At 53.8% G+C, this 25,279-nt stretch overlaps 8 protein-coding genes across 8 annotated transcripts; 3 read left to right on the top strand and 5 right to left on the bottom strand.

Annotated features, from left to right (window-relative positions):
• Window positions 1-12: 12 nt before the first annotated feature.
• On the top strand, window positions 13-2,738 carry JCM15063_001402 (uncharacterized protein; the record flags this gene model as incomplete). Its single annotated transcript, XM_076678371.1, has 11 exons — window positions 13-52; window positions 165-252; window positions 313-388; window positions 456-675; window positions 751-800; window positions 858-1,199; window positions 1,272-1,445; window positions 1,519-1,591; window positions 1,671-1,763; window positions 1,853-2,115; window positions 2,181-2,738. 11 exons carry the CDS (start codon window positions 13-15, stop codon window positions 2,736-2,738), a joined length of 1,977 nt encoding a protein of 658 aa, XP_076534631.1.
• Window positions 2,739-3,157: 419 nt separating this feature from the next.
• Window positions 3,158-5,354, bottom strand: JCM15063_001403 (uncharacterized protein; the record flags this gene model as incomplete). The annotated part of the gene is made up of 8 exons (XM_076678372.1): window positions 3,158-3,565; window positions 3,665-4,038; window positions 4,124-4,394; window positions 4,456-4,649; window positions 4,717-4,804; window positions 4,881-4,947; window positions 5,003-5,061; window positions 5,145-5,354. 8 exons carry the CDS (start codon window positions 5,352-5,354, stop codon window positions 3,158-3,160), a joined length of 1,671 nt encoding a protein of 556 aa, XP_076534632.1.
• Window positions 5,355-8,939: 3,585 nt separating this feature from the next.
• Window positions 8,940-9,977, top strand: JCM15063_001404 (ribonuclease III domain-containing protein; the record flags this gene model as incomplete). The annotated part of the gene is made up of 4 exons (XM_076678373.1): window positions 8,940-9,134; window positions 9,210-9,293; window positions 9,367-9,857; window positions 9,938-9,977. The coding sequence occupies 4 exons, from the start codon at window positions 8,940-8,942 to the stop codon at window positions 9,975-9,977; spliced, it is 810 nt and encodes a 269-aa protein (XP_076534633.1).
• An 899-nt stretch (window positions 9,978-10,876) lies between these two features.
• On the bottom strand, window positions 10,877-14,804 carry JCM15063_001405 (uncharacterized protein; the record flags this gene model as incomplete). The annotated part of the gene is made up of 8 exons (XM_076678374.1): window positions 10,877-10,942; window positions 11,019-11,227; window positions 11,292-11,441; window positions 11,518-11,897; window positions 11,982-12,673; window positions 12,743-13,009; window positions 13,084-13,187; window positions 13,268-14,804. The coding sequence occupies 8 exons, from the start codon at window positions 14,802-14,804 to the stop codon at window positions 10,877-10,879; spliced, it is 3,405 nt and encodes a 1,134-aa protein (XP_076534634.1).
• Window positions 14,805-15,489: 685 nt separating this feature from the next.
• Window positions 15,490-17,364, bottom strand: BNA4 (kynurenine 3-monooxygenase; the record flags this gene model as incomplete). The annotated part of the gene is made up of 5 exons (XM_076678375.1): window positions 15,490-16,082; window positions 16,137-16,209; window positions 16,278-16,484; window positions 16,556-16,700; window positions 16,766-17,364. The coding sequence occupies 5 exons, from the start codon at window positions 17,362-17,364 to the stop codon at window positions 15,490-15,492; spliced, it is 1,617 nt and encodes a 538-aa protein (XP_076534635.1).
• A 1,489-nt stretch (window positions 17,365-18,853) lies between these two features.
• On the top strand, window positions 18,854-22,491 carry JCM15063_001407 (uncharacterized protein; the record flags this gene model as incomplete). The annotated part of the gene is made up of 12 exons (XM_076678376.1): window positions 18,854-19,303; window positions 19,379-19,635; window positions 19,721-20,158; window positions 20,234-20,465; window positions 20,538-20,578; window positions 20,651-20,930; window positions 20,997-21,155; window positions 21,214-21,447; window positions 21,518-21,620; window positions 21,686-21,710; window positions 21,771-22,143; window positions 22,228-22,491. The coding sequence occupies 12 exons, from the start codon at window positions 18,854-18,856 to the stop codon at window positions 22,489-22,491; spliced, it is 2,856 nt and encodes a 951-aa protein (XP_076534636.1).
• A 354-nt stretch (window positions 22,492-22,845) lies between these two features.
• JCM15063_001408 (SDR family oxidoreductase) lies at window positions 22,846-23,976 on the bottom strand (the record flags this gene model as incomplete). The annotated part of the gene is made up of 6 exons (XM_076678377.1): window positions 22,846-22,927; window positions 23,014-23,092; window positions 23,186-23,266; window positions 23,338-23,510; window positions 23,581-23,693; window positions 23,767-23,976. The coding sequence occupies 6 exons, from the start codon at window positions 23,974-23,976 to the stop codon at window positions 22,846-22,848; spliced, it is 738 nt and encodes a 245-aa protein (XP_076534637.1).
• A 541-nt stretch (window positions 23,977-24,517) lies between these two features.
• MMS2 (E2 ubiquitin-conjugating protein MMS2) lies at window positions 24,518-25,226 on the bottom strand (the record flags this gene model as incomplete). The annotated part of the gene is made up of 5 exons (XM_076678378.1): window positions 24,518-24,578; window positions 24,646-24,725; window positions 24,791-24,916; window positions 24,991-25,130; window positions 25,217-25,226. The coding sequence occupies 5 exons, from the start codon at window positions 25,224-25,226 to the stop codon at window positions 24,518-24,520; spliced, it is 417 nt and encodes a 138-aa protein (XP_076534638.1).
• Window positions 25,227-25,279: the final 53 nt, after the last annotated feature.

Raw genomic sequence — 25,279 nt, forward strand, 5'->3', positions numbered from 1 at the left:
GGCCCTCTCGCCATGTTTGGCAAGCCTGCAAATCCATACGACGACATCATCGGTACGTTCGCTTGCTCAGCCAGACTGCCGATCGCAGTTCGCCCCCACTCTCTTGCCCGAGGTGACTCACCCTCCCCGGTCCTCGTGCTCGTGCTCGTACTCGTACTTTGCAGCGAAAGCGACCGACGAGAAACAGACCGAGATTAACTGGGAGACTGCCCTGTCCGTGTGGGACAAGGTCAACGAAGATGGCGAATCTGGGTTCGTTCCCTTTGCCTGGCTAAGAGCCAAGGATCGCTACTGACTGGCCTAGTCGTTCAGTGCGAGGAACAGTGTCAATGCGCTCACAAAACGCTTGACCCATCGATCTGCAAATGTTCAACTGTTTGCCCTCACTGCAAGCTTTGCTTCCCCTCTGGCGCTCCCGTGATCATCGCCAGGTCTGACCTTGTCCTCGGTTTTAGCTTGCCGGCGCACTCGTCAACAATTGCGGTCCTCCCGTACACCGCGAGATCTCGGGCAAAGCGTTCACTCAGGCTCTCACTCGCCTCGTCAACGATCGCACCACTCACGACAGTGTCAAGAAGGAGGCACTCAATCAGATCGAGCAATGGGTTCGAGAGCACCCAAACAATTCCGACTTTGATCTCTTGTCCGACACGTACGAGTCCTTGAAACGTCAGAGTGAGCGATCAACTTTCAATTCCCCCGCAAGGAGTTCTCCGTCCCAGCTGATTTTCCTCGCGCCGACTGCTACAGATCATCAATTCCCTTCGACCATGACCCGGAATCCGACGCCTCCGAGAATCGTCAGTCCTTGTTTCTGCTCACGCAACAATTCTAGACTTACCTAGCTCGAGTCGCAGAACGACGATGCGTTGAGGAAAGAGGAAGAAGATTTGCAACGAGCCCTCGCTGAATCTGCAGCCTTGTCAAACCCTCTACGAAACGGCAACAGCGACGGCTATCAACCCTCTTCGTCTTCTGCTGCTGCTGTACCCGAAGCTCGCGGCGAGACTGCTGTCCCGGCTGAAGCTCGACCTACCCGAGTACAAGCCCTGTACGATTTCGTGGGTCAAACTCCGGACGAACTCGAGTTCAAACGTGGAGATGTCATCAAAGTCGTCGAATGTCTATACGAGGATTGGTGGAAAGGTGAAAATCTGAACCGACCAGGCAAAGTCGGGATCTTTCCCAGGAACCACATCGTACGCCTTCTATGCTTTCTTTGATTTTCTTATTTGCGCAACTGACATTCCGGAGGGTTGCGAAATCTATAGCAACCATTACCGGAAGAACCTCATGGAACACAACCTCGTTCCACTCTGACCTCGGAAGAGGAAGACCTCGAAGCCGAAGTCTTTGGTCAAGTCGCCCTCGTCGATCGCTTGTTGGCGTTGATGGCACAGTTGAGAGAACGAGGGCAGGACTTTGCCGACAACGATGAATTGACCGTAAGTTTCTCGGCGCCAAGAAATGCACATGCTCACGCGATTCCAAAAGAGCTGATTTGAGAAGCAATTGCAGGACTTGTACAATTCGAGCATGAGACTGAGGCCAAGGGTCGTCAAACTGATCAGGAAATACGATCAGAAACAAGGTGAGCTCCCTTTGGAGCCAAGTTCCTCGATCGACAAGACGAATGCTGACAAACACGTCTCACTTGCTTCTCCCGTTAGCGGATTTGGAGAGTATGAGCCAAAAGGTCAACCAAGCTAGAGGGATTTACGAAGGGATGATGATGAACCCTCGACAGCAACAACCGTCAGCCCGTGAGTGTCTTTTTGCCTCTGCCCAAATACGCCCATCTCTTCGTGTACAGGGTGCTGAATCACTACATGTGCCGTCATCCCGAGAGCAGACGCTGCTTATCACCAGCAGTCCCCGGCACAGGCCAATGCGTACTCTCATCCGCAGCAGCCTCATCCTCACTCTCAGCAGCAACAGCAACAACAACCACAAGACTTTGTTCAAGCGCAACCTGAACAAGATCAGCATCGACCAGGACCCCCGAATCTGGATCCCGAAGAGGAACTCAGACAGAAGCGAGAGTACGAACTGAAATGGGCCGAGTACGAACGTCAGATGGAAGAGTACAATCGACAAATGGCAGCGCATCAACAGGTACGAATTGCTTGAATGCGCTGATAGTGCCCACGTAGGAGATCCTCATGTCTTCTGTTAAACAGTTCTACCAACAGCAGCAGCAGACACAGCCACAACCGGATTTGCAACGTTCTCAGTCGTACTCGAATGCATCTCTCACACCGCATCCTCAGGTTGGGCTCGAACAACATCACCATTCGCAACCGATACCAGCTTCGAGTGGATCTCGAGGGCCGGTTCCACAGCAACAACCTCAACCGCAACCCGTTTGGGACGGTCAAGCATGGGTATGGCCCACTCAAATTGCTCAAGTACCTCATAATCAACAACCTCAATCTCCTCCTGCCCCTGAATCCCTTCAACACGAACCTTCGATGGTCCCTGTTCCTCATCCGGTTCATTCTCCTCAACCTCATCCTTCGACCTCTCCAGTACCTCGTTCGGCCCTGTATTCGTCTCCTCCTCCTCCGAATCACATGAGTGGAGTTGGATACGATCGATTGGCTCAAGGGGTCGCGTCGATGGGATTGGGAGAGAATGGACATCACGCGGTTGGAAGCGCAGGAGGGACAGATCCTGCTCAAGCTCAATGGGCGAATCAACCACCGACTCATCCGCCTCAACAACAACCATCATGGTGATTGCCTTGCTCCAGGAATCGGTTTGATTTCCACTCTTTTCTTTCGTCTCTGCGTTTGTGCGCCGCTTCTTCTTTTTTGGCCCAGAGTCTTTGTCTTTGGTCTTTGTTTCGACTATCCCAATATCTTGAACCTTTTCAAACCTCGATGACTCTTGCCGCTCGCGAGAATAGCCTGTGTAAAGTCACGTTTCTAAGATAAAGTGATATTTCTCAGTTGAAAGAGAACTTGCGGAATCTAAACAGGAATAAAGATTCTACGAGGGAGATGCGAGGGGGGGTATCAGGAGTTAAGGTAAGTTTTTAGAGGATACAAGCAAGAACGGATGAACGATCTATCTGACAAAAAGGAACAAAAGAGGACTGTAAAAAAAACCCGCAAACCCAAAAAAAGGAGGGGGAAACAACTCCGCCGAAAGGAGCTCAGCAAAGCCATTCGATGAATTTGCCCCACCAAGTCGTGGGAGTGTATTCGGGAGGACCGGCGAGGGCCGCATCGTATCGACCACTGTACAAGTCCATCGTTTCGGCTCGAACCCATGTCGTCTTCTTGTAGAACTTCCAGACGATGGCAGGGACGATGAAAATGATGATGCCGATGTACGAAGCGACGAAATCGGCCGTGTTCCAGTGACCTTTGAGGAACACCGAGTACCCTTGTGCGAGCGTGATGACCAATGATCCGATCATGCCGAACCACGCTGCATACGGTTGCAATCGTCCTTTGAACGGGAACTCGTTGCGGTCGAGACCTTGCACCTTGCACGCCTTGTGGAACCGGATGTAGGCGAAACAGAGGGTACCCCAAGCAAGGAGACCGGCAACGGTAGACTGTGACACAGGAAAGAAATCAAAGGGTCAGAAAAAAACCAACTTCTTTGAGTGTGGCGCTCACGATGAGCCGAGGAAAAAACCACAAAGGACACTCACCAAGTTGAGGATCCAGGTGAAGGCTTGCGGCGCACCACCGGAACCGAGCGACAAGTACGCGAGGGGACCAAACAACCACGAGGTGAGGACCGCAACCCACGGCACTCCCCATCGGTTCGTCTTGGAGAACATTTTCGGCAATTGACGGTCAATCGACATGGCGACAATGATGCGAGCACCGACATAGCAGTACGCGTTTCCGGCAGACCAGGCCGAGACGAGGATACAGGCGTTGACGATGGACGACAATGCGGGAATTCCACTCTGTTTGATCGCGATGACCCAGGGAGAAGAGTTGGCGTTTCCGGTTCCAGAGACGAGGTCAGGGTTCGTGCTCGGAACGATCATGCCGATAATGATGGCGCCGAGAATGTCTGGCAGAGCGAAGTTGCAAGTCATGGTCAGGTCAGCACGGTCGGCGAACGAATCCTCGTCTTGCAGCCAAAAGAAATCGCGTACAGAAGAACGAGATGCGGTACGTGACACGCTTGATAGACTTGGGAATCGATTTGTGGGGGTTGGCAGCTTCTCCGGCAGCGATGACGACGGTCTCGACACCGATGAACGAGAACGCGGCGTTGATGAAGGCCGAAACGAAGCCGGCAAAGTTGCCCGTCGATCCAGAAAGTCCATACGGCTGCGCGAACGCGCCCGGGTTGTTCCAGTAGCGGAAACCTCGTCGGTCGTGATCGGGAGCGCCGCCAAGGGTGATGACAAGACCGACGATGACCTGCCAGTGTGAATTGGCGGTCAATTCGGTCCAAGGGCAGGCAAGGGCATGATCGACGTACGAGACCAAGGAAACACAAAACTTTGATGATCGACGTGACGAATTCAGACTCGCCGTAAAAGCGCACACTCGACATGTTGATAATGAGAATCAGGACGAGCGAGATGGTAATGACAAGCGCTGGAGTGATGTCGCTCCAGTACGAAACGAGGATAGCAGCGGCGGAACATTCAGAGGCAATGGCGATAGTGTAGCCTGTCGAAGTATTCAGGATCAGCGACCGGCCCAAACGCGGGTTGAAGACACAGGACGCGGAACTGACAGTAACCGTAGGAGATGGCGAGCGTGAAACCGACGGCAGGGTCGATCGTGCGGTTGCAAAAGTTGACGAAAGTACCGGCCATGGGAAGCTGCGATGCGAAAGCCGCGTTCAATGAATGCGTTCTCGAGCGGAAAGCGACAAACGCTAGGACCGTTCCAACTCACGAGAGTGGCCAGTTCACCGATCGATTCCATGACACACCACAGGATTGCTCCAACGACGCAGTACGCACTGAGGAGAAGGATCAGCTTCCTGAAACGTGTTACTCGGCTTGAATGCGGCTTACAGGAGGAGACCGGCCGGACCAGCCTTGGCGAGAGCGGCACCGGTACCGATGAAGAGACCCTACAGGCGCGTGCGCAACAAAGCGAAGAGTGAGTCATCGCCCCCGCGGAGAAATCGAAATAGCGGCAAAGCGCGCGACTGACGGTTCCAATGCCTCCGCCGATACCGATGAAGGTGATGTGCCGCGAGCTAAGTCCACGGTGCGTCGTACCAACACCGGAGCCGTCGCGCATCACGCGCACGTCTTTGTCGCCGAGGGCATCGCCTTTCTCGGCATTCGAGCCCATCTTGTATTCGGAAGATGGTCGTCGTTCTGGCGTAGTCGCGCCCGAGTAGGCCTCTTTGGTCGCCATACCGGGATAGTCGAGTCGGGTGGGTGGCGATCGAGAGATGTAGGAGAATGGGAGGATCAGGCGACCAATCGAGACAGAGTTTCGAGATGAAGTAGCGAAAAAAAGTTTTTTCGTACGAGAAAGATTTTCCCTCGGCACCGCGCGAAATCCGGGGAAACCAGGTCGAGACACAATCACGCCACTGGCGGAAAACGTCTGGGGCCTCGCGAGACTCCGCAGAAGCGCGGTCACGCCGGTCGGGTTTTCAAAACTGCTGGATCAGCGTAAGTACTGTACCCGAAGACGCCATTCCAATATCAATGTTGCCATTTGGGCCCGCGGCCTCGAACGGGGCTCTCTCACCAGAACATAATCGCTGAACCCATTTCGCTGATACAGCAGGCGCCATACTTGGGGAATCGGACGTGTTTGCTGCAATCGATATCATTCAAACGTGATCAGGCGTCATCCGACTTGCAAGTTACGCTGCGCTGGCTCTGGACCACGAATTCTCGTGCAACGAGCGCTATGCGATCGACCTGGCAGTACCTGCAGGGACTGTCAAACGCGGAGCGAGGCATTCGCGAGCGAATCGCTGCAGCATGCATCGGGCGTTGGTGAAGTCCTCGGAACACTCCAAACATCGATGCGATTTTCGGCTCTCGCAACATCGACAGCGCTACCGGACTTGATCAAAACAGAAAATGACAGTACGAGCGAACGAAGTGCTCGACTTTTACGAATCGACCACAATAAAAACTTCCGACGACGGCGTGTCGCTTGTTTCACGCAGGAACTCGTAAATGTCGACATGATCCGCTACAAGCTCGCCAGTCACGTCTTGTGCTTCGATTTGGCTGTGATCGGCCGCGATGTGATCGTTGACTTTCGTCAGCACAAGAGCCAGAATTTCAATTTAGAAAGGCATCCGCGTACCCGAAAATCAACAGTGCTTGGACACACACTAAGACGCATGAAATACTGTCAGCAAACTTAGCAACTGGGTGGTAGCCCGTGATCGCAACTCACGTGTAGTCACAGCGAGATCAAGCTGCAACCACAGGGATTGCTCCCGCACGACAAAGCCGACAATTATCCAAGCGCCGGCGCAACATCCTGCGCTCAAGTGGACGATCAGTCCTGTGCCGGTCTTGCGCAAAGCGAGTTTGTAGACTGACCCAAAGTACCGCTTACAAGGCCCACTGTTTTCCATCTTGACCTGCATTTGTCACTCGTCACGATAATTCCTTCTTGAAGAGCCAGAGCTCGAGCGCCAGCACACATTCCGAGCACGAGAGGAACCATAACGAGAGACAGCAGGATCCACATGAATCCAGTTCGACGTCGAAGCTCATCGTTTGAGAGTAGGTCGACATTAGGTATTGCGCACAGGCATGTCAGGCAGGCTCCGTTCCAGACGGATGCTCTTTATAGAACAGACTTGGTCATGAGTATTGATAAATTCTTCGGTCACGAATAGCGCTCAGGGCGAGCTTACAGTACGCATTCGAACAATACACGCGAATCTGCTTGGATTTCTCCAGTCAGCCCAGAAAGCGATCTAGGGCTCTTTGGTTGCACGGTACTGACTGGTGTAGCTTGGATCCTCTCGCTCGTCCACGTATTCGGGTAGCTTCTCCTGCACGAGCACACAGTCCTCGTCCTCTTCGAGACGGATCGCACCATGTCCCTTGAGCCAACACGCAAGGCGATTCGAGCAGCAGCGGGGCATAATTCAGGTCTTTGAAGCGGGCGGGTAGAAAGGGAGAGAGAGAGTGTACGAGAGTGTAGAAATCCGGGCAACAAACAAGGGGTTTGTGCGTGGGCGCGCGAGCCCCTTTGAAGTGAGCGTTCGTCTGGGCGAACGAGGGACTTTGCTTAATTATGTGTTTTAGGCCTTAGGGACCCCGGACGTGTCACACGCGTTCGATAATCAGACTTCGTGCACAAACCCCTTTCCTTTAGCGTGCTGTGGAACCTTTTTGGCAATCGTGCAGGTATCCCCATACGATCCACCTGGGTACCGTAGAGGACTTTCGATGCGGAGCGACATCCGGAATAATCGAGCATCGGTAAAGTGCTCGGAACACTCCAAACATTGTCGCAATTCTCGGCTCTCGCAACGCCACCAGCTTAGTCAAATTTGATCAAGACAAATTTTGATAAAAAGAGCGAAGGACTCCCTCGATAATCATGAATCGGACACAATCAAGACCTCCGACATGGATGGCAAGTCGCTTGTTTCCCGCAGGAACACGTAAATGTCAACCTGATCCGTTCCAAGCTCTGCCTTGGCGTCTTGTACGTCGAATTGGCTAATGTTCAGCATTCGTCAGCGCTGGGGTCAGTGTCTCGGTCTGGAAAAGCGACTGCGCACCCGGAAATGAGCATTGCTTGGACACACACTGAGACGCGTGAGATACTGTCAGCAAGCTTGGCAATTGGACGGTAGCCCTGGATCGTATCTTACGTGTCGTCACAGCGAGTCCAAGCTGCAACCACAAGTGTTGCTCCCACACAACAAAGCCGACAATTATCCAAGCGCCGGCGCAACAGCCTGTTTTCAAACGGACGATCAGCCACTCGTGCTCACATCGGTCCTGCGCGATCAAGTCTGTAGACTAATCGAAAGTACCGCTGGCAAGACCCGCTGTTTTCCATCTTGACCTGCGTTCGTCACTCGTCACGATGACTCCTTCTTGTAGAGCAAGTGCTCGCGCGCCAGCACACATCCCGAGCACGAGAGGGATCATAACAAGAGACAGAAGGATCCACATGATTCCAGTTCGAGGTCTAAGCTCTTCGTTTGTAAGTGGGTCGACATGAGGCCACGCGTAGACGTACGCGAGGCAGGCTCCGCTCCAGATGCATGCACTACTAAGAATTTGGTCAAGAGTGGGTGGCGACTTCTCGGTTGGGAAGTCGCGCTCAAAGGTAAGCTCACAGTACGCATTCAAACAATACTTGCGAAGCTGGTGAGGTTTCTCTACTCAGCCCAGTATGCGAGCTCGGGAGCTTTGCTTTAGCGGGACTCACCGTTGCAGCTTGGATCCTCTTGCCCGGGTTCTTGTCCCACATTCTCGCCTAGCTTTTCCCGTACGAGCACACAGTCCTTGTCCTCTTTGAGACGGATCGCACCGTGTCCCTCGAGCCAGCACGCAATGCGATTCGAGCAGCAGCGGGCCATGTTCAAGTTGTTGAAGCGCGCGGGTAGAGAGGGGGAGAGAGAGAGTGCGAGAGAGAGAAACGAGATGAGGAAAACGAACGAGGGGTTTGTGCGTGAGCGCCCGGTCCCCTTTGCAGTGACGCGCACGTGTGGTCGCGGGACTGTGTTCTACGTAGCTTGACAAGTTGAGCCTGAATGGCGTGTCACTTGTGTCCGAAGGTCGGAATGGGCGCACAAACCCCTTCCCTTTAGCTTGCTGTGCAACCGTAACGATCCCGCATCGATTCTCGAGCAAACGATTCTCATTCATGCTTGCGCTCAGGGGTGTTGGCTCCGTCCTCCTGAGACCGCAAGTTAGGGGTCCGCTCGCACCCCTCCCGCCTTTGTTCTATCGCGCATTACATCGACTCGTCTTTCCCCGCTCCAGCTCGTGGTCGAAGATGCCTGCTACAAACACGGGTGCCGAAACTGTGCGGCTTGCGCTCGCGGACCACATCCCGACGGTTGAACTGCCGCGAGCTCCGGCGGTCACCGATGACTTTACCTGGAGGACGCACACTTCGTACCGAGCGAGCAGTCACTACAGCTTTGAAGCGCCTGCCGATGAACCCATTCACGACTACGAAAGGCTCGAGGTGAGCCGTTGATCAACGAACAAAGAAGTTGGATGATGGGTTGATTGATCAGCCTCTCTCTCTACGTGTGTGTAGCATGTCGGAGATGCGCTGCTGGGTGCCGAGATCACTCTCCTTGTGCACGAGCGGTACCCTCGTATCGTAGTCGGCGTGAGATCGGTCAGTTTGTGCTCCACTCCTGATCTTAGTACTTGACTCTCTCGCTAACCTACTATCTGGGAACCGTGAGTAGCTCGTGAAAGCGGCACTCGTGGCGAACTCGACCCTTGCCCTCATTTCAGTCAATCTCGGTCTGCCCCCTCGTCTGTTGTGCGCTTCGGCTCAAGCGTTTCAATGCCGCAACAACCCGTCGATCCAAGCGTGCATGTTTGAATCGTACCTCGCAACCTTGCACGACGAACAAGGTCCTACCGTCCTACGCGCGTTCATCCGTTCGATCTACGACCCGTTCCTACCCCTCGTGATTGAAGCATTCCGTCCGTTCCACTCGCACCAGTCGACCCTCGAACCAACGATGAACTACATTGGGATCCTCATGGAGTGGAAAGTTCAGAGAGGGTTCGCCGGTTCCCGCAACCTCGAATTTGCGCAGAGAATGAACGACCGCAAGGATCAAGCTGCATGGATCGTCGACTGCACGTTCACCGATTCGACACGACCAGAATTTATCGAACCTCGAACGACCTCTGGGTCGCAGTCGAGTGTTCAGCGTGCGAAGAACGAGTTGCGTCCTTTCCCCTTTTGCTCTCACTTTTGCCCCCAGTATGCCTTTTCTCTCACTGATCATCGAAAAACCTTTCCAGAGCTGCTGCGCATGCTTGCAAAGAACTCGGACTTGTCTGAAAGCAGATAGCCTTCGTCTCACCCTATACCCGTCAGTACCCCTTTGTTTCGAAAACAAAGTAAGCTGAGCATTTCTCCCGAGTTTGTCACCGAAAGTTACCCTGGGCTGACTCGATTTTCCGGCGTCAGATCAGTTGCACTGCAAAGATAATCGTTCAGCCTACATACCCGCTTCGTGGATCTCCCGCCATCCCGATCAGATCCCCCGAGCTCTCTTTCTGTCTTCGCAATGGCTTCTTCTGGAGTAGCACATAGAGCAGTTCGTCGTTTGTTCCTTGAGTACTGAATATAGAGGAAGAGGAAGACTCCTTTTTTCGCGGCGGTCATTTGCCAAATGGGGAGACAAGCGAGGACAACGAGGTGACGCTGATTCTGATCGCAAGAACAGTTTCGCGTTCAAGCTCCAAAAAGTAATCACTCGCGCGACTGCACTGTCAAGAAACAGTCGGTCTGCAGCTGATCGTACAATCCTTTGGTTCAGATCAGTCGATTGATCCGTAGGTTTTGTTTTTTCTTCTTCTTCTTTGCATAACAACCTCTTTGAATGAGAGGGGATGGTCCAAAGGAGGACGAGGGATAGAAGGGGAACGCGAAAACCAGACATATCGTCGAGACGAAAGAGGAAAGAAAGAAAGGAAAAAAAGAAAGAAAGCACATAACTGCACAGAAGGTACTCGAAAGATTGGGAAAGAAAGAGCACAAAGATACCGCAAAGAGCAAACGGAGTAGAAAACAGAAAGGGAGAGACAGATAGGGAGACTGCTGGCAAAAGAAGCTGATACAAAACGGGATAAAGAGGGAGAAGGAACGGATTTTCTTGTAGAAGGGAAAAGAACGATTTGCGAGCGTCGAATAGGTTCACGAACCAAAAGAAGGGAAATAGTTAAAACAAGAAAATTCTAGGTCGACTTGGATTTCGATTGTTGCCGAGCGGCCGCAATCAGGGGTGCCAAAGTCGTGAGAGGCTACGAACAGTTCGAGAACATTGTCAGCATTCAGAGAACGGTTCCAGCAGCTTCTCACTCGATGAATTCTTTTTACCTGAGCTTTTTCAAAGAACGGATGTTGCAACAGTTGTTTCGCGTTCGGACGTTTGTCGGCGTCAACTTCGAGGGACTGTTTGAGGAAATCTCTGAACACGACGCTGAGTTGTTCTGGGTTGTTGATTGTCGGCGAACCGTTTGTTGCGATCAAGTACAACGCTCGCAGCGGGTTCTCGTTCAAGTACGGTGGTTCTCCCTCGACCATTTCTGTAGCCAACGTCGCATGTCAGCGAGGAAACACTCAGACAAAGCATTGAAGGGGGGGACGAACCGATTGCCATGATACCGAGAGACCACACGTCGACTTTGGGTCCGTATTCTTTCCGGGTGACGACTTCGGGCGCCATCCAGTACGGAGTACCCACCATCGTGGTCCGCTTTGCATCGTCCCCCTTGATTTGAGCACAGAAACCAAAGTCGGCTGCAGACGAGAGAGGGTTAGTCTCTCTATTCCGAAGCATTGATGATTTGCGAGAAGGAGAGAGAGTAGAACTGACTGAGTTTGATGTCTCCTTGCAGAGACAAGAGAATGTTATCACTCTTGATATCTCGATGAATGACCCCGTGTTCGTGCAGGTGTTTGAGCCCTTGCAACGTTTCTCTCGAAACAGCCGCAATCTGTCCTTCCGACATGATGTTGCACGTGACAACGTCGGTCAAACTTCCTCCTTCCATGTACTCCATGACGACCCACAAGTCTCCTTTGAGGAGGAACGAGTCGATGAAATTGACAATATTTTGATGTCGCGACTCTTTCATGACGAGGATCTCGTTGATGATGAGGTCTTGTTTCGGTTGTTGCTCGAGGTTCATCTGTTTGATCGCAACCGACAAGTTCGTACCGACCTGATACGCCGTGTACACTCCTCCCGAGGCACTGTCACGATCCGCACGGAACCGTTTTGTCTTTCATCAGCCTCGAGGAAAAAGTGCAACTCCGGGGGATCTGCCTGTGACTCACCCTTGACCGATCTTGACCAAGTTGCGATACAGTTTCGTCGGATCGGCATCGGTACAAATCGCTTTGAGTCGTTCGACAACGTCGGCTGCTTCTTTCTTGTGTTTCGGTTCCCGACGTCTCGGTTGATTCCCAGGTCCTCCAGGTGCGATCGAAGGTTTCTTGACCAATTGTTGTTGTTGTTGCTGCTGCTGTCCAGGTACAGGTACAGCAGGTGCCGCAAGTGGTTTCGGAGGTGCCGGTCGATGCGGTAATGCCACTGGTTGACTCGACGAGTTTTTGAGACTCTGAGCGCGTGCGAGATCCGACATGGCCCCCGGTGGTGGTTGTTGTTGACCGAGTTGAGGTTGAGACGATTTGTTCTTGAGCACGACCAACGGACTCGTCGTCGAATTGAACGAAGATGCCGACGCCGAAGAGGTCGGAGTTCGGACCGATTGAGATCGATCGAGCAGTGAAGGACTTGGCGAAGAACCTCCTCTGCGATCGGGAGAAGTCGGTAGAGGGAGCGTGCCAGACCGTTCCCGTTGGTATCGTTGCTGCTGTTGTTGTTGTTGCTGCTGCAAGTACTGCTCGCGCTCCTGATCGAATCGTTGTCGATCCATCGAAGGTTGTTGAGAAGGAGGCGAGGGTCTCGGTGGTGGAGCAGGCGCTTTTCGAAGTCCTCCCGGCGGCGGAGGTGGTGGTGCCGCTCGCTATTGACATGAAAACAGATCAGTCAGTTCCCATCTGGAGTTATGACCTGAAAATTTGGGAGAACTCACAGGTTGTTCAAAGTTGCCAACGACTCCGTTCTGGTTTTGGTTCTGCTGTCGATGGTGTTGTTGCTGGTGGTGATGGTCAGATCCTTCAGGTCCATGTCCAAACTTGTTCCACACGTCATCGACTTCGTCTCCTGCTGCGTGCCCAATCCCTTTCGTCGCGTCTTGGTAGAACGCGACAATTTCGGCGACCGCTTGAGGATGCGCCGCTTGTTCCTCTCTCGAAACTCCTGCATTCTGCAACAATTGTTGCCATTCTTTCGGTAAACCCTGCGGATTTTTCAGTTTTCAGACGTCAGCTGTTGTTGCCTGCTTTAAAGTAGAGCGATCAGAATGCAACTTGCCGTGAATTCTCCCGTATCTGAGTTGAATCCGACGTGGGTCAAATGCACTGGATCGTATGGAGTCGAGATTTCGACTTTTTTGTTGGGTCCCGAAAACACGTCCGCTATGATTACAAGCAAAAGAGTTTAGTTCAGGGTTTCTGTCTTTTGTTCCTCGACGAAAAGAAGAGCAGATGTTACTCACCGAGGAAAGAACTGAACCCTTTACTTTTCTTCTCTTTGCCATTCATCGTACTACCTCCAGGAGTTTCGACCAACTTTTCGCTACTGTTCCTCTGACTCTGACTCGTCGGTCCCGATTGTTGTGGTTGAGAGGATTGGCTTGCTCCTCCTGCTCCAGAAGATGAAGTCGAAGAAGAAGGGTACCGTTCAGCCGGAGTCGCAACTTGACTCGAAGTTCCTCCTCCCGTCGATCCAAAGTAATCACCTTCAGAGTTTGCAGGCATCGCTGCAGGACTCGGAACGATTTGTCCCGTTCCATAACTCGATCGATTCGCGTGAGAACCTCCTACTGCTGGCGTCGATGGAGACGATGTAGAAGCGTCCAGGAACGCTGAATAATTCGTCGCAGCGGCGGTCGCTGGATCATGCAACAGATTGTAATTGTTGTGCGAGATCGAATTCGAATTGTAGTGCGTTCTTTGATGATGGTGCAGGTTGTTCAAGGACGAAGTCGAAGAATTAGTCGATCGGTTCGGAGCGGTTTGAGAGGTCGTCGTCGTCGAAGAAGGTAAAGCATCGTTGAGCTCTCTCATGGAAGAACTCGAAGCTGCTCCTAACGAGATTTGCGATTTCTTGATGTTGGCGTTCGAGTAGACTCCTCCTCCCGAAGCGTGTTGGTCGTCCACGATTTCCCAACTCGCCCTACTCCCGCCGTACAGAGACCCGTTCGATCCTCCTCCTCCATGCAGGTTTGGGGAGGGTCCTCGAGACGGACTCGTTGGAGCGCTCCCGGGAGGTGCATGCAACGAGTGGGACTGTGCCGAAGAGGAAGACGAGGACGCGTACGGTGGTCTTCCCGAACTCGGATGGTATGAAGATCGAGCAGCGCCTCCCGTCGAAGTTTGTCGATGCAATCGAGGTGAAGGATCGAGCGGTTGCGAGGTCGGAGGCGCGGGCGCAACTCGTCCCGGTCGAAACGACGACGAAGGTCCAGCTCCTCCCGGGGACGATGAATTCGAGGTGGAAGCGATCGCGGAGGGTGCCGGTGAGTAGTACCCTCGAGGGTCAGGACTCGAGACGGGCAAAGATGCGCCAATCGTTCGATTCGGTCCTCCTGCCGTGAACGCGGCATGGATTGGACTCGGAGATGCGAGGGTACCGTTGATCGGACTACGGGCTCCTCCCGAGGTGTAGACCGAGGGTGCACCACTAGTCGAGACCGGTTGCGCGCCTACAGGTGCGAGTTTGGGATTCGATTCATGCGCGAGATCGAGTTTCGAGCGTTTGTGCGGACGCAAAGAAGGGAGAGATTTTGCAGAGCGCAAGAGGGACCGAAACGGGTGGGATCGATCGGGAACCGGGGCGGGCGAGCGGTGTCGATGTGCGCGAGAGAACCGAATCGATTCACGTGCGGACCGAAGTGGGGACAGGTTCATGAAGGATGCGCGATAGGCGGAAGGAGGTGAAGGCGTATCGTCATCGAACGCAGATCGCAACGGGGACGGAATGTACACGAGCGAGGCAGGAGGAGGTGGAGCCGGCAGTGCGAGGATCGACATGGGTCGAGAGTTGCGACGGCGCGAGTAGAGAGAAGAAGACGAACGATGTGGGTCAGTGAACATCCTTGTGCGCTCAGTGAGGAGGGTGAAGGGACGCAAGGACGAGCGCAGTCGATGAGAACGAGGTGGGAAACGCTCGGGGCGGCACAGTCATCGCGATCTCGAAGCCATCTCGAGAGGCGCGAGTCCGACCTCGATCGCGCACAGGAGAAAAGCACGAGGTGCGAGCGCAGGGACTGCCGCGCGTGGAAGCGGAAGCGAGCGAGGGCGCATGCGGGCGAGGTCAATCAACTCGCCCCCTCGTGCGTGCGTCCGTTCGCGCCTCGCATACGAAAGATCGCTCGACTAGGTATTCAAGACTGACCGGTGAACGACTCCTGGTGGTGTCGGATCGTCGGTTTCGGAGGTGGGACGGGCGGCATCGTTGGAGCGAACAAAGGCGGGGGAAACAGCGTTGCCGTGGCCGTGACTCAACGTCGAATGCGTGGATCTCCTCCTTGTTACGTCTACCTGAGACCGTGCGAGGTGATTGGCGATGGAGCGACAACTGCCGGCTGCGAGGTGGTGAGGGGTTCGATTCCCCGGTCGGCGGTGACACTTCGCTCGTTCTCGCCTTTGTCTCGCTCATTTTCTTTTTCCCATCCCTCAACTTGGAATAATTACTTGGATTACTGTAATGTAACTATTAAACTCGGACGAGTCGGTATCGACTCGGAATCCGAGTGTACCATCCGAGTCCTGCCACGAGAGCTCCAACCACGAGTCCGGACGTGACCTGTACGACCCGTTCCAACACTCTGCCTTGCCACTGACGTCGACGGATCACTTCCTCGTACGCGAGTCCACACCTGAACGTCGTCATGCGATACAAACTCTCCCATGTCGCACCTCGATCTCGAATCCCCCCTTGACTCTTGTCTCTCGCCTCGCCTCTCAACCCAGGGACCGTAAACACTCGAGACAAGAGTCGGTCGAGCGAGAGTCGAACGAGGTACAGTGGAGACAAGACGGACGAAGCCATCTCGGTGTAGTTCTCGTGTGCGAGCCGTTGAATCGCTTCGAGTGAACGTGCTCGAATTTTTGTGTAACTCGACAACGCGAGTGACAGTCGTTCCGAGATTGTCGTCTCAGTCCGTGACGACTCTTGAGGAGACAACCGAGGAGCAGTCGAAGAGTACGGTAGAGGCGAAGGCGTGAGTGGGACCGGAGACGCCTCGAAATGATCAAGGATCGAAGACAAGACTCGCACGTCTTCGAACCCACAGTTCATCCCTTGACCTAAATGAAAGGGTCAGGTTTCGTCCAAACAGCAAACGGTCGAGCGAAACTTGCCGTAAAACGGCACCATGGCATGAGCTGAATCTCCGATCAACAACACCTTGTTCTCGTAATGATAAGGCGAGCACTGTCGTGTCGAGCGAGTTTGCTCAGTCAATAACTCCTCTCTCGATGAATGAATCGTTGGCGCCTCACCTCGACTGTGATGAGGCCGTCTTTCGGATTCTCTCGCCAGCTCTGCAGCAACGCTTGTTCTCCCATCAATTCGAACGCATCGGGGAACTCTTTCCTGAACAGCTCGACAACCGGGTTCGGGTCGTCTTGTTCGAGCTCCTTGAGAGCGGCATCGAGCGACTTGAACGTCGTTTCGTATGCAAAGAGCGTCAACGTAAACGACTTGTCCTGAAAAGCAAAAACGCGAGTGTTGGTATGGACTCGTCGGAAACGAGAGAGACAAGAAAAACGGCTTTTACCAAATTGGCGAGAGCGATCAACATGAACTCGCCTCGAGGCCAGATGTGCAGGTAGTTGGGTTCGATCGAGAACGAATTGTCAGGACCGGCCGGGATCGACAATTCGAGGTACGAATGTCGAGCGTAGAACTGCCTGTAATCGAACCTGCAAGAGAGAAAAAACTCTAGTCAGTTCACGCTTCGAGAGTCGCGATGACAAACAAAACTGACCTCGCATGTGAATTTCGCATGAGTTCTCGGCGTACTTTGCTGTACGCGCCATCGGCCCCGATGACGAAATCGTACTGTTCGCGACTCGGAGTTGAGTCGCCGTGTGTACTGAGCGTGACTTGTACCGAGCCCGCGCCTCGTACGTCCATGTCGACGAGTTTCGTGTTGAACCGAGTCGTGACGCTTCCCGGTCCTTGAGAGGGCAACCGATCGACATGGTCGAGCAACTCGATCCCGAGTTGAGTCCTCGAGATGGATCTAATCACTTCTCCCTCTTGAACGAGTCCGTAATCTTGGGGCATCTTGTCCACTCGAGACGAGACATTCTTGTGCACCATCCTGCCCCTCATCTCGATCCCTTGCTCGAGAACCCGTTCTACCAATTCGGGACTGACGCTGCGCAGCGCTTCGATCCCTCGTGGAGACAAGGCGAGGTTGATCGATCTCGCGCGAGCGGAAGCGGATCCGACCCGAGGATCGGCACGACCTTCGAGCAGAGTCACGGTCCAGCCCCGAGCGGCGAGCATGGCCGAGCACAGCGTCCCCACGAGACCGGCGCCAACGACGAGCGCAGTTCGTTCAGGTTCGGGTTGTGCCATGATGGTCGAGGGAACAAGTTTCGACAGGGAGAGCGATCGACTCTGAAAGGCGCTGATCAATGCGAGAGTGGGTCTTGACGGTCGGTACGTTCGACCCTGAAGAGAGTTCTGCTCGTTGTTGATCAGCCGACTGGAAATGTAGATCAAGGACGACGACGAGGAGCGAGCGACAATAATATTCTTCGAATTCGTCATCGATCAACATGTTCAGCAAATTTTTGACCCTCGCCTATCACGACCGAGGCCGGCTTTAAGGACTGCAAGGACGGACACGACAGAATTGGAGCTCAACTTGGAACAACTCCTCCGAATCGTGAAGTCGACTCGACTCGTGTTTTACCCGGATATCGATCAGCAATTCGGTTCGAAAAACCTCCCCCAGCAGATTCGCAGGTCAAATCATCGACAGAATCTACCAGACCTGCTCAGGTGAGCCTCAGATGAGCAACGCCCGCTGCAGCTTTTCGCGACCCTCGAATTCTCCGAGCATCAAGCTCGAGACTCGGACTTTGACGACCTAGGCCTATTCAAAGTGGACTGCCATCAAACGCGCATCTATAACGGCAGCAATGCTCAAGATAAAATTGATCACTCGAAGACAGCGATACCGCCGAGTCGTTCAGAAGATTCGATAACGACAACGATTCGGATCTCGATCTGGACGACATGTACTGTACAGCGTCACGCGCCTGCTCTGTCCTCTTGCCAGATGATTGTCAACATTTTGGCGTTCACAACTTACCTAGCCATGTACATTCGGCTCGAAACATTCACACGTCTCGTAGCGAGGGCCCGTCCTTCCGCACGTGCATCGAGTCGGTCCACCAATCTCGCGGCGACGACCTAGCATTGCCTTTCTCCCGCATTCCCCAAATCAAGTTGCAGGCTCGCACACTACCTGTCGCTCCCTCGTCCGGCCGTTTATTGGACCCTCCCCGGAAACATCTTCATTGCGAACTCGCGATTCCGGGATCGTTCGTGCACAACGACTCGAAGACTGCTCTCGTCGGTTACTCCGCCTTCCTCAACCTCCGAGTATCTAGACGGCTGGGTCTACTGAGGAGACGAGCAAGCTCCGCAAGCGCAACCTGTTATTCGCAGGACCCGTCCTGACGGATCTGCTGCAACGGCTTTCAAGCTGACTCGACAATTTCTGCCGCTTGTCCGGGTTCAAGAAGAAAGATGCAGCGTGTCCAAACGTCGCAGCGTAACGAGCACCGAAAGTTTCACAAAATTCGTGCCGCGGCTCGAGCCGATCTAGCAGCCTGCGCGCAACCAATCCAAAGCAGCCTCATTGCTGTCAAGGCTTACAAACAGAAACGCCTATTTGACCGAGCCCCAAAGGAAAAATCGAAAACATGGCATGCCGCCAAGCCGCGGCACGCGCTCGATGCGGGCCGAACACGAGCCCCACTCGCGTGTCGAGTTCCTCTCCTCTCTCTGCCCCTCCCAACTCAGGCTGCACGAACCCACCACGAGAGTTGAAAGAATGCATCGACTCAAGCTTCATCCGACTCCTCGACTCGCACGCTCGAGTCGCGCGTTGCATTCAAAACCGTTCGGGTACCGCCCTCCTTCCAAGTTCACCTTGCCCGACTTTACTCCCGAAGAGCTCTCGAACCGAGTCACAAACGCATCGCTCCTGCGACTCGTCGAGTCGTATCGCAAACACGCGCATCGAGCTGCCCGAGTCGATCCGTTGGGACTCGCAGACCGTTCGAACGTACCCGCGCTAGATCCGAGGAGGTATGGGTTCGAGCTCGAATCGGATCGAGTTCGGGACGACTTCAAGTCCGAAGTCTTGCCCGAAGCGACTCGGGAACAGGACAAGCTCAATGTGACTGGAATCCTCGGCTTTCCCGACCAAGGCACCTCGAAGACGATTGACGAGATCGCTCAACGACTCGAAGAGGTATACACGGGGGGAGTTGGCTACGAGGTACGCTCTTAGCTTCTATCGTCAAACAGCGAGACTATTTCGAAAATTGACTCGAGGTGAAACAAATTATTGCAGTTCATGCACTTGCCCTCGAAACACGAACGTCGCTTCCTCGAAACCATGCTCGAGCAATCTCATGCCGTCCCGATCCCGACATCGCAGCAGCTCGCGCAATGGAAGCTCCTCGCTGCGTCAGAAGGGTTCGATGCTTGGTGTGCGAAGCGATTCCCGAGCGTCAAGCGATACGGACTGCAAGGAGGAGAAGGCATGATGGTCGCCCTCGCTTCCCTCTTTGAGCAAGCGGGCAAGGAGGGTATCGAAGATGTCGTCATGTATGCTCAAAGCGCCCTTCCGCTGACTCGGGGTTTCTGAGAAGAACTGTGCCGCTCGAGCTCACTGTTGACTTTGCTCTCGCAGCGGAATGCCTCATCGAGGTCGACTCAACCTACTGACTCAACTGCTCGATCTCGACATGCGACTTCTCGTGCGCAAGATGCGTGGACTGCCGACTCTGCCCCCATCGCTCAAATCCCCCGAATTCAGCGACGACGTCTTGTCCCACTTGTTCCTGTCGACCAACTACTCGACGACCGAATCCGACTCGCTCAAGGTTCACCTCTTACCGAACCCGTCTCATCTCGAAACGATCACCCCGGTTGGACAAGGCTTTGCTCGCGCGCTTCAAATTCCGTTCGGCTCAGCAGCAAAGAACGACGAAGAGCTCGGAGACAAGGTGCTCAACATCAGTCTTCATGGAGACTCGGCATTCGGAGGTCAAGGTATTGTCGCCGAAACGCTCAACATGGCGTCCCTGCCGCACTTCAACGTTGGGGGTACAGTTCGTATCGTCGTCAAGTGAGTCTCGTCTACGAGCGCAAGTCCTCCTCTCGTGTGCGAAGCAACCTGACCTCCGATCGTTCCGGAATTCAGCAACCAGCTTGGTTACACGACGCCCGCGATCCAAGGTCGAACTTCGTTCTATGCGACCGATCTCGCGAAATCTATCTCGGCGCCGGTTCTGCACGTCAACGGAGACCGAATTGACGATGTCGCTCGATGCCTCAAGCTAGCGCTCGCGTACCAGCGCAAGTTCAGGAAGGATGTCATTGTCGATTTGGTCGTCTACCGCCGATTGGGTCACAACGAGCTCGATGAGCCGTCGGTCAGTCACGGATCGAATACTCCTTCATATTCAACCCGGCGCTGATCTCGAACCGTACTGTGCCTGGACCAGTTCACATCGCCAATCATGTACCGCAGGATCAAGGATCTTCCGTAAGTGTGATGCTCGACTCGGCAGCCGCGTAGGCACGTGCTCATGTCCGCCTCGGTTTGCCATTGTTTTAGATCTGTCGCGAGTATCTACGAGAAATCTCTGATCGATGCTGGCACACTCGACGCCGCCGAAGCCGCCTCGTTCCGCAAGGAGCACTTTGCGAAACTCGACACGTCGCTCGTCGGAGCTGAACCGAAGAACTACACCGTGCCCGAACTCGAAATGCCTCGTGGATGGAGCGAGATGACTTGGCCTGAACGAGGCGAATGGGAACAAACGATCGATACCGGAGTCAGAGAATCGGTGTTGAGAGAAGTCGGCAAACGCAGTGTCGAAACTCCCGACGAGATTGTGAGTTCAAATTCTCTGACTCTCGATCGATTCGTTTCGCATCTGACAGTGCTCGCATTTTTCAAGACGGTTCACCCTCGCCTGACCAAGATGCACATCGCAAAGCGACTTCAAAGCGTCGAGAAAGGAGAAGGAATCGATTTTGCGGGAGCCGAAGCTATGGCGTTTGGAACTCTACTTCTCGATGGCTACAACGTTCGGCTGAGTGGACAAGACAGTGGTCGAGTACGTTTGGAGCCATAGCCGTCGATCATGGCTCTGTAGCTGACACTGTCTCCTCTAGGGCACCTTCTCCCAACGTCATGCCATCTTTGCCGACCAGAACTCGGAACAAACGGTCGTACCGCTGCAAACCCTCGCGACGAATCCTCCTGCGAGCGCCACAGACACGAGCAAGATTGGAACGTTCGAAGTGGTCAACTCGCCTTTGTCCGAGTACGCCGTCGTCGGATTCGAACAAGGTGTTGCATGGGCCTCTCCGGCTCTCCTTCCCATCTGGGAGGCGCAATTCGGTGACGTAGGGCAAATGCTCTCTCGAAGGGTTGGTCGTAGCGCAAGTCCTGATCGTTCGAGTTTGCTGACTACAGTTCCACAACACTGCGCAAGTAACCCTTGATACGTTCTTTGGATCGAGCGAGACAAAGTGGGGCATGCAGAGCGCACTTACTCTCCTTCTGCCGCATGGTTTCGGTCAGTCTGCGATCCCTGCATAAATCCGACCCGTCCATTCAGCTGACGACCCAGGTGGTGCTCAGATGGTGCTGGACCTGAGCATTCGAGGTGAGCGTTATGCTTTTGCTAAACTTGGAGCGCACACCTTATTCATATGATGCCTCGCAGTTCCCGCATCGAGCGATTCCTGCAACTCACAAACGAACCTCTGCGCCGACAAGCATTCACTCCTTGTCTTCACGCAGTCAACGTGACCACCCCTGCGCAGTACTTCCACCTTCTACGTCGACAGATGCTTCGACCGTACCGCAAACCGCTCGTCGTCTTCTCTCCGAAGGGTATCTTGCGACTTCCGGCAGCGTCGTCCAGTCTGAGCGAGATGAGCGAAGGAACGTCGTTCAAGCCGGTTCTGACGGAACACGTCTCGAACCCTTCCGATGTCGAGAGGGTCATGTTCCTTTCCGGCAAGATGTACTATGACCTCGTCAAACAGAGGTCAGACCGTGGACTCGATGGCAAGATCGTCTTTATTCGAATCGAGGTGCGAACTTTCTTCTTTCTCCTTTTCGATGTCACGGAATTTAACTAATCCCTCGACGTTTATACTAAATTTTCCTGCAAACAGGAGATTTCACCGTTCCCTTACGCCGCCGTGGAGGAAGCTCTCAAACCTTTCGAATCAGCACAATCGATCATCTGGGCCCAAGACGAACCTGAGAACGCCGGCGCTTTCACGTTTGTCTTGCCGCGCCTTCAGCAAGTCTTGCCGCAGGGGATCGAACTCGGATACGCCGGGCGCGAGGCGATGGCGACGGTCGCTCCAGGAGTCAAGAGCTATTACGAAGAGCAGAAGAAAGCAATCGAGGACAAGATTTTCGAGGGGTTGTGAATGGACGTCTCGCAAATCCGAGGGCTTTGTAAGAGAGTTTTGTTTGTTGGTTCGTTTGCAAGTTATCAGTTCTTGGTTTCCGTCTATGCTCCTTGTATCCCTTTGCGAAACCTTGCACGCCCATCCGAGAGTGGAGGAAGACACCTCCCGCTTCAAATTGTTTTGAATGAGCTCCAGCCCATGGGTCAATAAGACAGGTAAAGCCAGTGCGCTTTCGCTGGTTCAAGGTGCCAGGAATTACGAGATGAGAACGATATTTGTTACTGCGGTGTCAAAGCACAAACATCCCAGAAGATGCTGGCAATCGGACGCACTGAGAACACTGAACGGATTACAGAAACACTGCAAACGTGATTACCAAGGAAGAGTGGTTCCATCGTAAACCATGAACTTTGCATTGTCCTCCTTCTTTGCGGCAAGGAAAACATTCTTTGCGCTACAGGAATGTTTAACATCGAGAGATTAGCCCTTTCCAAGAAAAGACAAAGTTGGGCTGAGAGACACCAGCAAACGGGTACTTACGCGAGATCACCTGCTTCTTGGTTCTCGAGGTCACCTTGTCCTGAATTCATATCGGTCTTGACGTATCCTGGGTGGAATGCTGATTCGCGAAGGAATCGAGGACGTTTGAACGTGAAGCAAAGAGTCAGACGTCAACGAAGAGGGGAAAGAATGGACAAAACGCGTTTCTTACGGATCACAGTGAAACCATCGTCGGCGAGCTCGCGCGCAAGTTTGACAGTGTACATGTTGACTGCTGCTTTCGAAACTGCATCTGTAATACACGAAATTGTATTAGTATATTGCATCGAGGTTTATTCTAGATTTAAAGGGTTCAAAACCTACAGGTACTAAAGATTGGAAGTTGTCCCAGAGGACCTCCAATTGATCCAACCAGGGACGAGGTGACAAAGATCTGTTTCCCTTGCCCTTTCCGGAGCAGAGGCAGGAACGCGTTGACGGTGTTGATTACACCGTACAAGTTGACGGCAAGGTTGCGTTCGAGATCTTCGGTTGAGCTATCGAGCGTTCCTGCCGGAAGTTCAGCGAATCGACTTCCCAGCAAGTAGAAGAGAGCTAGTGGCGTACGCTTGAGTAGCGGTATTGAAACCTCCGGCGGCAACTCCGGCGTTGGCAAGGACCGCATCAAGTCCTTCGGTATCAGACACGAATCCAGATTGCGCGAGTTTCTGCGCAGCTTCCTGCACGGTCGAAAGTCAGATCTCGTCAGCCAGGTACAGGATTGAAGGAGGAAAAGAGCACTGGATCACGTACCTGGGTCGACTCGGAACTGGTCACATCGCACTCGAGCACATGCAGTCGGTCCCCGAATTCTTCTTGCACAGGTTTGAGGAGCTCTGCACCAGAAGCAGGGTTTCGCACGGCGGCGACGACCCGAGTCGAGGGCGAGGAGCGCAACAAAGAAAGCGTATAAGCGAGTCCGAGTCCGCGGGAAGCTCCAGTAATCAGGTAGGTGAATGTCATTGTTGCTGTTCTTGAAGCTCAGAATCGAGGTGCGGGCAGGAAAGAGAGAGTCGAGAGAGAATGTCGAGCTCGAACGTTCGGGATGCGCAATTGATCAGTAAGCGGGTGGGGCTCCCGACGATGACCGAGCGGAGCGGGATTTTCGGTCAGCACGGGCTGTCGACATGCGGTTCGCATGGCGCCATACCGCACAATGCTCGGACACATTCGACACACTTGTCTGGTGCGCCGACACACTTGTCTTGTGCGCCGGGCCATGCGTCGCGCTGGGTATGCGCTAGAAGAAGGAGCGAATTGCGACTGTTCCCCTTGAGGCACACGTTCTTATAGCTGGGCGCGTCTCGAGTCCTTTCTGATGCGCGTATCCAATGCGAGAAGGACGCGAAACACAAGGAAGACGGATGTGCCAGCAGGAGGTTTTCAAGGACAAAGCGAAAAGTATGGACAAACAGGAGGTTCACGTTGAATCTCAAAAAAAATCGGCTGCTGACAAGGGAAGCGAATGATCTAGAAAAAGGCAGAGCAGGTGCGAGAAGCAGACCTAGAAGGACGAGCCTTCAGCAGGTTGAGGCAGTTTGCGATTCGTGGGCGAAGCCATGTCCCTGCATCGACATGCGCGCTGCGTCAGCCTTTAAAAAGTACGCAAGCAGCACATTCGAGAGAACGTACCTTCGCAGTTCGACCAGGACGGTTTCGAGCGTGTACGAGTGTTTCCAGTTGGACAGGATTGCGAGCTTGTTGCGGTCAATCTGTTCGGATGACGCTCGATATTCAGGAAAACGTTCAAATGAGGTCACGCAAGCATAGCTCTCACCTTGCCAGTCTGTTGATCGACGCATGGGAGGTTGATGCGGGTCAAAAAGGTGATCTCGGGCGGCGAATCTGGATAGCTCGGACCGCAGTAAATCGATAGCGAGTAGATCCGGTTCTCGTGTACGGTCTAGAACATGACGCAGGTCAAGATCAGCTCGACAGCGCAAGCCAAGGTCACGAGTTTCGTCGCTCGACCCGTACATGACCAGGACCGATGATCGTGCCGTTCCAGCGCTCCATCGACATTTCTTCGCCGTCTTGGAGTCCGTACGAGCACGTGCCATCGCCGATCCCTTTCTCACCCTTCTCGAGCTCCTCGAGGAGTCGGAACGAGCGCGGAACTGTACCATGACGAGCGCAGCGGTGCGAGGAAGCGAGATCAGCGGAGCGGACGCGTGGATCGAGGCGCAGGAATTCGCGAGCTCACCTTTGGCCATACTACAAGCGATCTGAGCGAGCGAGAGCGTGCAACAGGAGCAAACGCAGACGA

Source organism: Sporobolomyces koalae, assembly GCF_050403365.1.
Source record: "Sporobolomyces koalae JCM15063 DNA, S_koalae_JCM15063T_v1_ctg13, whole genome shotgun sequence".
Taxonomy (NCBI): Eukaryota; Fungi; Basidiomycota; class Microbotryomycetes; order Sporidiobolales; family Sporidiobolaceae; genus Sporobolomyces; species Sporobolomyces koalae.